Raw genomic sequence first — 14,467 nt, 5'->3', positions numbered from 1 at the left:
ATAGCCAGGTTCTGAGCTGGGATGGTGCAGTGAGCTAAAAAACGGTGATGGATTAAAACCATGATCTATTGACTTGGTAAGAGTATTCTGCATCAATCAGAAACTCTGTCCATCACCACCCCCCTTTTTCCAAAATCGGTTTTATCCACACTATGTGTGGGAGGGTATACTCAGACGTGAGTCCCTTGCTCATTGCACCATCAGGATTCAAGCAAGCCGGGCCGAAGAAGGCTGTGATGCCAGAAACCGGTCCCCGGAAGCTTGTTTCCTTCCCAGTATAAGAATTGGCTTGGTAGTTTGGTTTGCCCTGTTCCCATCATGCACTGGGACAGGAACAGACTAATTTGCATATAGCCAGGTTCTGAGCTGGGATGGTGCAGTGAGCTAAAAAACGGTGATGGATTAAAACCATGATCTATTGACTTGGTAAGAGTATTCTGCATCAATCAGAAACTCTGTCCATCACCACCCCCCTTTTTCCAAAATCGGTTTTATCCACACTATGTGTGGGAGGGTATACTCAGACGTGAGTCCCTTGCTCATTGCACCATCAGGATTCAAGCAAGCCGGGCCGAAGAAGGCTGTGATGCCAGAAACCGGTCCCCGGAAGCTTGTTTCCTTCCCAGTATAAGAATTGGCTTGGTAGTTTGGTTTGCCCTGTTCCCATCATGCACTGGGACAGGAACAGACTAATTTGCATATAGCCAGGTTCTGAGCTGGGATGGTGCAGTGAGCTAAAAAACGGTGATGGATTAAAACCATGATCTATTGACTTGGTAAGAGTATTCTGCATCAATCAGAAACTCTGTCCATCACCACCCCCCTTTTTCCAAAATCGGTTTTATCCACACTATGTGTGGGAGGGTATACTCAGACGTGAGTCCCTTGCTCATTGCACCATCAGGATTCAAGCAAGCCGGGCCGAAGAAGGCTGTGATGCCAGAAAGCGGCCCCCGGAAGCGTGTTTCCTTCCCAGTATAAGAATTGGCTTGGTAGTTTGGTTTGCCCTGTTCCCATCATGCACTGGGACAGGAACAGACTAATTTGCATATAGCCAGGTTCTGAGCTGGGATGGTGCAGTGAGCTAAAAAACGGTGATGGATTAAAACCATGATCTATTGACTTGGTAAGAGTATTCTGCATCAATCAGAAACTCTGTCCATCACCACCCCCCTTTTTCCAAAATCGATGCCTAGAGATTTGACAGAATCTGCTAGAGTGAGATTCCCTTTGATCGCATCGATAGCCTTTAACCATTCGGTGATTTGGGGGTTATCCTCCTTGTTCGAGATGAGGAGTGTCTCAGTCTTGTCTGGATTTAGTTTCAGGTGGTTGCTTGTCAGCCAATCTTGAACAACTTTCAGGACATCATTTAGTCTTTGAATGTCTTTGAGAGAGGTAGTTTCCGGATAGATCTGCGTATCATCCGCATAGAGGTGGAAGCGGATGTTGGCTTTTCTGAGTAGTTTGGAAAGAGGTTCCATGTAGATGTTGAAGAGTTGAGGCGAGAGCACCGATCCTTGGGGGGACGCCCTTGTTGACTTGTTGGATTTCGGAGGTGAAGTTTTTGATTTTGATTATTTGTGTGCGGTTGTGTATAAGGAGGAGAACCATTTAAGAACTACCTCGCCAAGAGCAGCTCTTTCTTGGAGAGCCCTTACGAGGAGTTTGTGTTCAACAGTATCAAATGCTGCCGAGAGGTCAAGGAGAATGAGGAGGCAGCATTTGTCAGAGTCTAGTGATCCATGAATATCGTCCATGATGTTCAGAATCGCGGTTTCTGTGCTGCAGCCTTTTCTGAAGCCAGACTGGTGGGAATCCAATAAGTTGATGTTGTCCAGGTGCTGTGTTAGATGATGAAGTACGCATCTTTGAAGTGTTTTTGAGAGCAGGGGGAGGTTTGACACAGGTCTGAAATTGTTTAGATCTGTAGGATCTAGGCCAGGTTTTTTCAGCAGGGGGTGACTTGCCCTATTTTAAGGCAATCGGGAACCACTCCGTTTTTTAGGGAGCTATTTATGATTTTGCTCCAGAGCGGTGCAAAGGCGTACTTCATTTATTTGATCAGTAGGGGAGGAATGGGGTCTAGGACATGTGCAGAGGGTTTGGAGGAGGAGATCAATGTGATTATCTCAGTTTCTTGCACGGGACGAAAGCTGAGCCGTGAGTTGGGAGAAGAGCCACGAGAGAGAACATGTGGCACTCCCGTGATGCTCTTCATGGGGTGGGATTTGTTGATGTCTAATGATAGTTCGATTTTTGATATCTTGTCGTTGAAGAACTGGGCGAAGTGGTCACAAAGATCTTTGGATGCCCTTACAGATGAGGACACTGGCTTGGAGGTTTGTTGTTTAATGATGCTATAGAGCTCCTTGGGTCTGTTTTTGGCACTGTCCAGTGCCTCACGGAAGAAGCTGGATTTCTTGTTTTTGATGTGGTTGTTATACTTCCTGCGGGCTGATTTAAGCTGATCCCGAAGGATGGCAGTCGGGTTGTTCCTCCACTTTTTCTTTGGCTCTTAGATTCCTCCTTTCGGAGTTGAGGTCAGAGTTCAACCATGATCTGGATGGGATGGCTCTGCTCTTTTTGAGCTTTAAAGGAGCTATTTTGTCGAGTAAGGACACTAGCTCAGTATTGTACCGGTCAGTGAGGTCATTGGTGGAGAGGTGGACTTTGTTGTCAGGGAGCAGTGAGCTTAACTGATCTTCTAGGATTCCCAGAGGAACTTGGGAGAGGTTTATGTGATTGATCGTGATTGTGTTCTTTTGCGCAATGATGGCATCCAGTGTGGCTCCTTTGTAGTGTGTCTCCTCTGTGCAGTGCTGGATTAGATTGTTATCACAGAGGAGACTGGATAGCGATTGGATTAGAGGGTTGTTGGTCTCGTTCCACCGAAGGTTCAGGTCACCGAGAATTAGATTATTGGTATCTCAGAGTGCACCTTGCGCTATCAGGTCGGATAGTTGTTCTCCAAATGCGGCGTTTTTACCTGGGGGGTGATAGAGCAAGTGACACAGTAAAGAACTACTATCTTTGGTCTTGATATTGGAGGAGAGACATTCAAATGAATCGTAATCGAAAGAGTTGGTTTCCGTGATGACCAGATTGTCCTTGTGGATAATGGCAACCCCTCCTCCTCGCTGGTCTATCCTGTCCTTGTTGATGAGGGAGAAGCTTTGGGGTACCAGCATGTCTAGGCAAGGAGGCAATATCTTATTTAGCCAGGTCTCCGTGAGGAACGCAATGTCAATGTCATGCGAGAGGATAGCCTCAGCTAGATCAGTTGCATGAAGTGGGGCCGACGTGCAGTTGATCAGTAAGCAGTTAGTGAAAAGCTCTTTGTTGTTGGCAATCCTTTCTTTGGGCGCCCTAGGTATGGTGGTGAGGACGGGCCGTCTTGTGGGTTTTGAGCAGGGAATGCCTTTCCGGAGGCCTGTGATCACTTGGATTTTGGATTTAGGGGAGTTAGAGGGGGTGTGTCATATGAGGAGGCTAGAATGGCTGCTTCTTTGTCTGACATGGCTGCTTCTGTTCTAATGGGCCTTGAGGTCAGGGGTTTTATATCGGACATTGCCTGGTTCTTAGCCCTCGGGGCATGGACTACGGTTCTTGAGGCTTTATGTGGCCGGGGTTCTATGACCCTGATAGGGGGACTATGAGGCTGGGTTCCGAGGGTTTCTGTGGGCCAGGAGGGGCTTTTTACGTTGACGGTAGGGGGAGTCAAGGGAGGGGATTTAGGGAGTCTGCGAGCTTTATCCAAGTCGGTTAAGCCCTGGTAGATTACGTCTATCTGGCTTTCAAGTGACGCGAGACGCTGCCCCAAGGAGTCATGGGGGGAGTTGAGGGCGTCTAGGGCTTCGTTTTGTGTGCTGAGGCTCGGGTTGAAGGAGTGTAATCTCTTATTAGTATTGAAGGGCAGTTTGTCCTTTTTAGAAATCAAGGGCGAGGTAAAAGGAGGAGGATGGATGGGGGCAGGAGCAGGCTTTGAGTGTCTGAGAACTGTGATGGAACAAGTGAGGAGAGGGGTCATTGTCGACGGGTCACATCCGTGAGGTTGTGGTGGATGTATCCAGTAAGGAGTCGAGTTAGTGCTTTCTGTAATGAGCTGAGGGATATGGTTGGTAGGGAATGTAGGGTGGGTGGTGTGGGGATGTGATGTTGTGGCTGGCGTTTCCTGTTGAGGTTGGTTGGCTGTAGGCGTGAGTTGTGTTGCGTTGGGGCAACGCATGTGTGGGGGAGCGTATCGGGTCAGGGCGGATCGGAGTGGGTGTGATCGGAGAGGGTGAAAGAGTGAGTCGTCGGCTTCAAGGTTAGCTGTAGTTGTAGGTTGGTTAAGGGTTGAGATGGGGTGCTGTAAGGACGGGAGAGTAGATCGTAGTGAGGGAAATAGGGAGTCGAAAGTTTCAAGGTTCTCATCGTTTGCCTGAATGAGGACCGTGCCAATTGTGTAGATGGTCATGGATGCGATCCCTATGTGATTCCTTTGTGTTCTATTACCGTTTCAACAGAGTGCTAATGAACAAAAGGAGTGCTAACTGTTGTAAATACAATTACAGCAGCTCAGCTGGTTTGCATGTGTCTGTGTGTATGGAACCTTAGAGTGCATGATGACAGCGTGGAATGTTGGGTATGCCTGAGACTAGAGGAGTGGCAGTTGGATTGAGTGGGTGAGCTATGAAGATCAGCTCCTGGTGGGGCCATGTACCAGCTTGAATATACCATATGTCATCTAGAATTGATCCTGTAACTAACATGAATTGATCCCGTGACAACTTAATAAATCTATACTTGGATCTACCTCGTGACTACCATTTATACTTCATTTCATTGGCGACGATCTGGCAAAGAACCCCTGCGAAGAAAACCCGCTTGCTGGCTACATGAGGTATGAGACTGTTTATATTTTGAATAAGGAACTACATAAGGAACTACTTAAGGAAACCTCTTAAAGAAAATTAAATTTAAAATAGGAGAAGAACGCCCACTTGCCCCACCAGTGTCCACCATCATCAGGACAGCCTGCATACGCGTTTCTTACTCCTTACATGCATTACCTTAAAGGAAGAGGTTAAGCATTTCAAAGTAATTCATTAAAGGCAACTTGTTCTACAAGCATTAAGAAAGAGAGACATTGTACTAATGGGACAACGTGTCTGCCTTAAATACAGTGAAGCTTACTGCTGTTTGTAGATGAATTAGGAGCATACTGAGCATATCTGAGGCGGCTGCTTTCACTTTATTTATAAACCTTTGAAGAAAATTGGTGTCAGCCTTTACCCTGAGTGAACAGCGTTATGAGAAAACTGTCTGAACTGTGTCTGAAATGCCCTGCTTTCATTTGTGGATTTTCAGTGAATTACAGTGTCCATTACCGGACAGCTCAGGAACCGATGTTTTCTCTCTAAAGCCTTTAATGACACAAGGAAGTCTGTGCTGCAACAAGGAAAGTCAAAGCCATTTATCTCTTTTCATAAACTGTCAAGATTAATTACACAGCTAATTACAACTTAACCAGAGAAATTGTGTTTACACAGTCGAGCAAGATTAAGCAGTGGCTTAATAGAAAGGAAACTGTTTTTTTAACATAACTTGTCGTCTGCAAGTAAAGCTTCCTGCCTTTCACAAAAGATGTTTACTCGACCAGTGAGGAGTTAAAGTGGACTTGTTGGCAAGAGGCGATCAGCTCAGTGGCTGTGCATTTAGAGTGGATGAGGCTGGTATGTCGAAGGAATATTTTTAAATGTATTCATGACGTCTTCGGTATGTTTCTGGAGCTTTTGGCAAATACTGGCAAGTATTCATGCCGGCTGTTGAAGAGGAGAACAACATCGTAATCCTATTTAATTTTCACTTTGTTGAAATATATATAATTTTTTCCCTTCCCTGAGGCCTGTACTAGTTGGCAGTTGCACTGTATTTCAAATGTAAACTAGTGCTCGCGCACCTTACCTGATCCAGGGTTACACACGGAGCACCTCAGGAACCTCTTGTGACGTCTTTCGTGCTGCTTTGGACGCTCTGCAACTGGAGTGTACCGTGAGCCATCCGGCATTCACGTATTTTGCGTGCCTCCCTTGATCTTTGACTTGCCTCATACGATTTCTTGTCTACAGTCCTCTTCATAAGGTAACGCTACCTCACGTATTCGTGTACTCATCAGTTTCCTGGTATCTTAATCGTCTAGGAATATTGACTTCTACTCAGCGTTTGGCTGTTTGTATATTTGGCAAGCGCTTTCATTTATTATAAAATGTTATCGTGTGAAAATGAGAAAACGAGTTTTTTCTTTTACAGAAACGAATGTTCCTCTTGAAACATGAACAGTTTTACTATAGTTTAAATAAGCCTATACTGCCATCTAATGGATGATGTTGGTACTCAATTTATAATTCTTCATTGAATGTTCCAAGATTTCCTGGAGCTATTACTTGTTTAAATAAGGCTGTACTCTCTGTTATAATTTATACAGTTATTTAAGTATACCTGAACATTTTTAAGGATTTATGCAGCTATTTTAATAACACTGTTTCATTTATAATGATTCTTACAGCTGTTTTAGATAAGACTGTACCATTTGCGATATGTTCAGGAATTGATATAATTCTGATATATTTTTATGAAATGGCAGCAATTTCAGTAACACTGTTATATTTTAACAAGCAACAATTTTAATAAGACGGTGCTAGTTATGATAAGTCATGCTGAAATTTATTTAAGACTGTTATACACTTATATACATTTATACAGCAATTATAATAAGACTGTATATGAGACTGTTATACGTTAAGTAATTTAAATATGACAGCTATTTAAGTAAGACTGTTATTTGTTAGATGATATATATATACACAGCAATTTAAGTAAGACTGTTGATATATACAGCAATTTGAGTAAAACTGTATTGTGCAGCAATTTCAATAAGACTACTATACGTTGAATAATTTATACAGTAATTTTAGTGAGACTGTTTTATGGGTATTGCAGCAATTTCAATTAGACTGTCATACGTTCAATGATTCCTGCAGCAATTTTTTTTAAGCCTGCAATGCCTGGAATAATTCATTCAACCCTTATTTTGAGTTGTTCACACCCTAATTGTGTGTTACACTTTAATTGTGTGTTACGTGGTACATATTTTGTGTGAGTTATTTATTTTTCTTTTAGACCACCTTAGTTTTGCTGACGCTCCAAGTTTATATGGTTGTTTCTTTTGTCGTAGGGTTGTAGTATTTATGAGCTGGTCTCTATACTCTTTAACTAGTCTGCAGTGTGGGTTGTGCGCACATCCTTTTCACTGTTTTCACCCTATCTATGTAAACTTGGTGTCTACTCTACTTTGTACTCACCTGTACCCGTTTCATGGTGTGTTTAGTTTAGATCTGCACACGTTATTTTTGTTACTCTCTGACTTTCTCCATTTTTTTTCTTTCATGATGTTCCCTAGGGAAGGGGTGGTGTGTCTCGCTACGTCTTCTTGGTAGCATCCTGTTTACATCCATTCATTTTCATCCTTCCATTCATTTTTATCCTGTTCCTAGTATGGACTTTTCCTGCCTGTCTTTATCTTTGGCTTTCTGTTCTCTTCTTTACAAATTCGTTGTTACTATTTATTTATTTGTTCTCTTTGTCTCATTAAGGAAAGAGGATGTGTTGTAAATACAATTACAGCAGCTCAGCTGGTTTGCATGTGTCTGTGTGTATGGAACCTTAGAGTGCATGATGACAGCGTGGAATGTTGGGTATGCCTGAGACTAGAGGAGTGGCAGTTGGATTGAGTGGGTGAGCTATGAAGATCAGCTCCTGGTGGGGCCATGTACCAGCTTGAATATACCATATGTCATCTAGAATTGATCCTGTAACTAACATGAATTGATCCCGTGACAACTTAATAAATCTATACTTGGATCTACCTCGTGACTACCATTTATACTTCATTTCACTAACATTCTACACTCATTACAGAAGTGAGGCACACCTTAACACTATGATGCTAAAATCAGAGCTTTAAAACCAAAAGCATTTGCTGTGGTGGAGTCTGCAGTAAATCAACATTAAGGGATTTCATTTTCTCATGGAAATTATAGTATGTGCTCTACAAAACAAAAATGAGGGTACTTTTTCTAAAAATAAACAAATATCTTCCTCATGAATGCCAGGAAGTCTGGCATGCGGAGTGAAACTTACTTTAACTCCAACTCGAGCAGCAGTATGTCAGTTAACTACAACTAGAGTGCTGACATACTGTATTGAAGACAACAGTGCTGCACCTCTGAATGACTTTTTGTAGGAAGAGGAGCTTCTGAATATAATGCCTTTCCCACGGAAAAGGTACATTTTTAGAAGGGTTAAAAAGAGTTAAGGTGAGCTATTCCTACATATGCCCAGTATTCCTTTCAACACCTTTCTACTCAGGATAGCTATCATCCCTATTACGTAATACCTCCCTAAATTTAAAACAGTAGTTTTTTGGTAAGCAAAAATATTTTTAGTTTCATTTAAATGTATGCAAGTAGATTTTTGTTTTTTAGAGTTGTCATTTACGGGCAGAGCTCACATTTGAGATTAATAGAATTGTATTACAATGGTAGCAGGGTGCCTCCAAAGGTATTGCTGTTTGGATATTTAATTTCTTATTTTCGAACATCCTCTTGTCAGTCTTGGCACCTCTCTGCATGAAAGGGCTCTGGTGTCAAAATAATTTGTGTTAGGAGTTAAAAATAAGAAGAAAATAAATCCATGTACCTTACAAACTGCTATAGTCAAAGAAATAATTACAAATATTCTTAATTTACATTGTAAATCAGGCAAAACAAGGAGGGTACTATTTTTAAACACTGAATACTTTCATAGACTGACATTTTCACTCTCTGGGAACACTTCAAATATAACTTATCAACACATGGAAAGGAATGTTTTTGGCTATTCATTTACTTCAGGAACTTGTAGCAGCAGAGATAAGAAACATTTTCATATGCATATTAAGCATTCTGTACAGAAGGGTGAAGGATTCTAAAGCAGTCGTCTACAACAAGCATGTCTCCCGGTGAAGATATATTCTGTTTGATAGGTGAATATTCTAGCTCTTTATTAGAACTATGATCTTCATCACATCCAGCTTTTATTGGAAGGTGGTGATTGAGGGCTGATGCGGTCTCAACTATGAATCTCCCAGGTAAATGTAGTCCGGCTACAACCAATCAAAATATAGCAGTTTTGGTAGTGTACAGCGGGCTGATTTTCAATGTCTCAAACTATAGAACACTTGCACATTTTTCCAGGCTTCTTCTTTAATAGCCGTCTTTCTGGAGTGACTAATAAATCTACTAGTGCTTTTAATAGACATATTTTGTTACAAGAATCTAACATTACGCCAGCATAAGTAGCATTGTTAAGACCGGCAAAAACTTCCCTGGAACATTTAATCACTGAATCTTTATAGATAAAATGAAAGTCTACGAATTCCCACTGTAGTCTACTACCATTGCCCTTGACAGTCTCTGCTTGAGCAAAAACTGCATGAGTCAGTTGGAAGTGTATTTTTATTCGAAATAAAATAATGGATCAGGATCACTAAAACCATTGACAAGAACAGATTTGGCAAATAAATTGTTTCTGTCTCTAGTTACTTGTCTAAACTATCAGTAACACTAAAACATTCTCTTCCAGGATGGTAGGCTGTTTTAAAGGCTTCTTAGTTGTAAAATAGTACCTCGTGCATTTCAATGCAGGCACTGAAATGGAGGTGAAAGGGGACACTCAAACAGCCAACAGCATTAGTGAAAGACGCCCAATCCAATGGGCTAACCATAAGTGTGACTGACAAATCTGAAGCCAATACCTTAAAGAGACGTGTCACAGAAAGCCCATGGTTGAAAAAAAAATTACACAAAAAATCCACCCTCTGTATATTTAAGCAGCAGGAACGTTTGGCAACTATGCTGCCAAAACGAACACCCCAAAATCACAATGAGAGGATTGTGATCAAGAAGAAACTTGGTGTGACTGCGGACAACAAAGAAAGGGATATCCGACTGTGAAGGGTAAATAATTGCCAGAAAAAGAGACTCTTGTCTCAGTAGAAAGAAAACTCACCATTCTTACTACTTCGGGATACGTCTGCTCTGTCAAACAGCCTCTGCTTATAGTGATGTAGTCCACCAATTCATTGAGTGTAGAGCGTTTGTATTCTTTCATTTTAAGATCGGAAAGTGTATCCATAAAGTCAAACAACACACAGCACTGCTGAAGTTTCTTCAGGAATAGTTCCGATTGCTCTGAATTTGGTGCGTCTACAAAAGAAAAATACATGAATGTGAGGATGAGTACGCTTGTAAAAGGAAAGTTTGCCATTAGAGACTTTAAACAAGAGATGCAAATTGTAGCACGGAAAAGAAACAAAGGTAATCACTTTTCTATGGTTGATGTGCATTCTGTGTATGAAAGGAGGTGCTTGAGAAACATCACAGTCAGTTATCATTTCAGGGATGTTCACTACACGACGACCGTCGGGCAAAAAAAGGTGGACACGTTTATAGCTGCCAAGTTTCCAAGGTCCATGCGTGATTAGATTGGTCAGTCCTAGTGTTTCTTAGAATTCTGGACCACATAGTCCTGGTTTTATACTTGGTTAAATAAGACTACAAGCCCCAGAATTCCAAGAAAAACACAGAACTGGCTTAACTAGTCATGCAAGGACCAGTCAAACTTAGCATCTATATTAGTACAGCTGTGGGGAAAAATACTGAGGTTATGTAATCTTAATAGTTCTTAGTCACAATGCATATTAAAGGGACAGAAGCTTGTGTTATGTCATGTTAAATACGCTTAGCACCTGCTCAAATGGTGACAAGCATCCACAGTTAGCGTCCAATTATCTATACGTCTGGCTCTTGGTCATGCTGTTCGAAAAACAGCTTATACTGCAAACACCTGCAACAACTCGAATGGCTAGCTCAGTCTGGACCTAGCCATATGCAAATCAGTCTTGACCATGCTCCTCGTGCTCACTGTGTTACTGGAACCAATCTGTACCCAACTTATGAGCCCGTAACTAGGGCGAAACCGGTCCAGGATGCTTGTGTTTCAGTTCAGGGAGGACTTGGCTTGGTAGTTCGGGCTGGATTGTTCCCATGCGGAGCAGGGTCAAAACAGATTTCCATATGGCTAGGTTCAAACTGTGGTGGCATGGTGAGCTAAGGAACAATGGGGTGGAGTGCTGCACGCAAAGTTGCCATTGGTTAGACTTATTCCAAACAGCCACCCATCATCTTTTGTGCGTTTCATGAAGGGTATTTTTCCCAGAGATCCCAGGAGAGGCCTAAAACGAGTTTGGATCTCGTGCCTCTCAATTAGTTTACATTCTTTACCACTGATACATTATTCATGTGCAGCAGGATGCAACAGAGGGAACCAGTTTTGGTGAGGCACTTTATGGCGATACATAAATAGTCTATGTTCCAGAATCCAATTCTGGTATTGCACCTGTCACTATGGACTATGTATGACACAGGAAAGCTGTCTTGAATAATATCTGAGAGGAGGCGCTACAACCTACACATCCTCGTGGGTCAGTGAAAGCCCGTGGACCAGATCAGACAGATCGAAAACCACCCCAGGAGAGATGGTTCTGTATTCAGAAAGGGACGATGGGCAACATCACAAAGGAGTAGCTATCGCCCTGAGCAAGGGGACAGAGAAATGCCTAAGTGGATGCCAGTCAACAGCAGGCTCATAACATCAATGCCACCATTAATCAGTGCTAATCTCCACCACATGACACAGAGGGAACAAACATGTTCTGCCAACAGATGCAAGTTGGTCTTTAAGCCGTGCCAAACCATGGCCTGAAGGTCGTGATGAGGGATTTGAATGCCGAAGTGGGAAATGAGAACACAAACCATGACTGAGCCATAGTGTTTTTTCAAAGTAGTTTGTTACGGAGCTCCTACGGAGGTCCACAAAAGTACACCAATACAATAAAAAACATACTTTAAAATGTATTTATTTTTTTAAATACACCAATAAATAAAAACAGAGAAGAGAGAAAAACATTCTTTGTAAAGGATACAAAGTTCTAGATTGTCCAACCAACAAACATTACATATACACACTAAACCCTTTGAGAATTTCCTAATAAATGTCCAGAAATGTTTTTAAAAATTGAAATATTCTATGATAAACCATTTCATTTGTTGGGGACAAGACAAAAGATTGAGCCTCCTGAACAGAATGAATATTAAATTTGATGAATGAAGGTCTTAAAAGCATGCGCCTTGCCCTTTGAAGTTCCAGACACACAAACAGCACGTGATTAAGATCCTGAGTTTGTAAAAAGCACAATTCACAGATTCTCTCCTCTCTAGGAGTTTTTTTCCCAAATGCCCGTCACTTCTCTCAAGGACAACAGGTTGGTTCTCAAGAGTAGTATCAATCTTCTAATTCCATGTGGGAGATTCCATGAAAGATAGTGCTGGGGTCTACTCCAGCCCCATCACACAGATCACCTCATTATGGGCTTTAGATTGACTTAAGGTTGTGTCTCTTACCGTATTAATCGTGTTTACGGACTTCTTTAGGAATGACTTTCATACAGGCTTTGGCATGGGTGAATCACAATTTAAACTAAGCCAAAATGAGTCATTTGCATAGACAAATGATCTGAAGAAAGCAGATTTATCTTTTAGTTTAACAAAAATGTCCATTCTCCAGGCAGCCCTGAGGGTGCACTCATCCACCCCAAAAGAGGGAGTTTCCCAACCTCCAGACCTCTGCCAAGGATGAAGGATAAGAAGAGTCTAGATGGAATTCCAAGCATAGAATATGTGGGGCAGACAAAGAGTTTAAATTACAAATTTGCCGGGAAAACCGTACTTCAGCCTTGTCAAAAGCAAGCCAGTAATTCCTGTCCAATACTTCTGCAGCGTATGTTAATGAAGGAGGAATTTTAACCTTAAATACCGACAGAACATGATTAAAATGGCGTCTCCCACAGGTTTTATAAAATCTATTTAAAGCTCCAGCCTGGGTGGAAGCCTTACCAACACACCGTTTGATATGCTCGGAGTCTCGCCCGTTTTTTGAGAAAACCTTCCCCAAATACAGATACGAATCGACCAATTCAGGTTCTTCATGCCCCAACAACCACTTAAACCCTTTCTTTATTCTGGGACCTTTCTTGCGAAAGACTAAAATTTTGCTTTTAGCAATATTGATTTTCAGAAAATAGTTCTCCGCATATTTGGTCAGAGCATCCAGACAACATTGCAAGCCAATAGGAGTTAAATTCAAAATTACAACGTCATCTGCATATAGTAGAGAACCAATGAACATTGTACCAATTCTAGGGGCTAAGTTTAATTCTAAGTTTAATTTGCCGGGGAGGTCATATACATGAAAGGAAAACAAAAGAGGGGCCAACAGGCAAACCTGCTTAAGTCCATTATAGGTCTTAATCCTACAGGAGAACCCCTGTGAGCCTCCCATCATCACTTGACACCAAGTGTAAAGTATGTAATTCTCTTATAAGGCCCAGGAGGTGGTATGGCACACCAATTACCTGGGATCCAGATTAGAAGATATCATGGCGGTGGCCAATTGGTCCTCAGATTCGAACTTTAAGAATTTCTATCTTGTGGGTGTAGCTTCCATTGCCGTGGATCAATTTTGAACACGCATAATCTAAAGCCTCCGGTCTTGTGACAGAATAAATATTTTTACAGGTAGCACATCAAGAATTTTCAATTCTATTAAGGACAAGGAGGCGAGGATTATTACACTCTTATTTTGATGGCTTTTAAAATAAAGCATACATAAGAAGACTGTTAAGGTTTTGCAAATGTACAGTGGTTATTCATATATTATTGCCCAGCCTATGCAATTACAGAAGTTCTAATTGATGCTACAGCGGTTATGTCTTTTGTTCACAAGTTCAGACACTAAATGAAGTTGAACGTCCTGAAACCGGACGCTGTCTTGGATGAAGTTTGATTCATGATTGGTGATTTGTTCTTCCTTCAATATGATGGTCCTGGAGGACTTGTCTCGCAATGCCTAGAGAAGGGCAGATGGATGGAAATTTTCAAGGCGCAAGTTGGATGGCGGAAAATTAAAACATTGTTTTTTTTCTGGTTAAGCTATGAGGCTGGCAAAGAAAGAGGAAGGGCTGTGGTGACAGCAGGTCTTATTGGGTGAGCAGGGCCTTAATTGGTGGATGGATACTGAGGTCATGGTATTCATTCATGGGAAACTAAGTTTTTGTTATGTTTACTGTAATGTGATTAGCTGTTGTGTTTCGTGCAGTAAAGTAAGAGGAGCATAATCCTCGCCTCTGTGTCCTTAACAGAACTGAAAACAATTCTTAACGTGCTAGCTATAAAATGTTTTGTTCCAAATGCAAATAATCAAACCTTTTAAATAGTGTGTCCATTTTCTAATACTCTTTTGCCAGTTCTATTTTTTGCAACATCCA

At 41.7% G+C, this 14,467-nt stretch overlaps 1 protein-coding gene across 3 annotated transcripts in view; it reads right to left on the bottom strand.

Annotated features, from left to right (window-relative positions):
* Nucleotides 1–14,467, bottom strand: part of PPP2R5E (protein phosphatase 2 regulatory subunit B'epsilon) — a 445,062-nt gene that overhangs the window by 343,219 nt on the left and 87,376 nt on the right. For all 3 annotated transcript variants that reach the window (XM_078660324.1, XM_078660322.1, XM_078660323.1), the window contains exon 3: nucleotides 10,093–10,289. In XM_078660324.1, the coding sequence (XP_078516450.1) occupies nucleotides 10,093–10,289 (197 nt within the window). The remainder of the gene's footprint in view (nucleotides 1–10,092; nucleotides 10,290–14,467) is intronic.

Source organism: Lissotriton helveticus, chromosome 9 (assembly GCF_964261635.1).
Source record: "Lissotriton helveticus chromosome 9, aLisHel1.1, whole genome shotgun sequence".
Taxonomy (NCBI): Eukaryota; Metazoa; Chordata; class Amphibia; order Caudata; family Salamandridae; genus Lissotriton; species Lissotriton helveticus.
The sequence above is the reverse complement of the archived record's forward strand: the minus strand, read 5'-3'. Positions and strand labels throughout refer to the sequence as shown.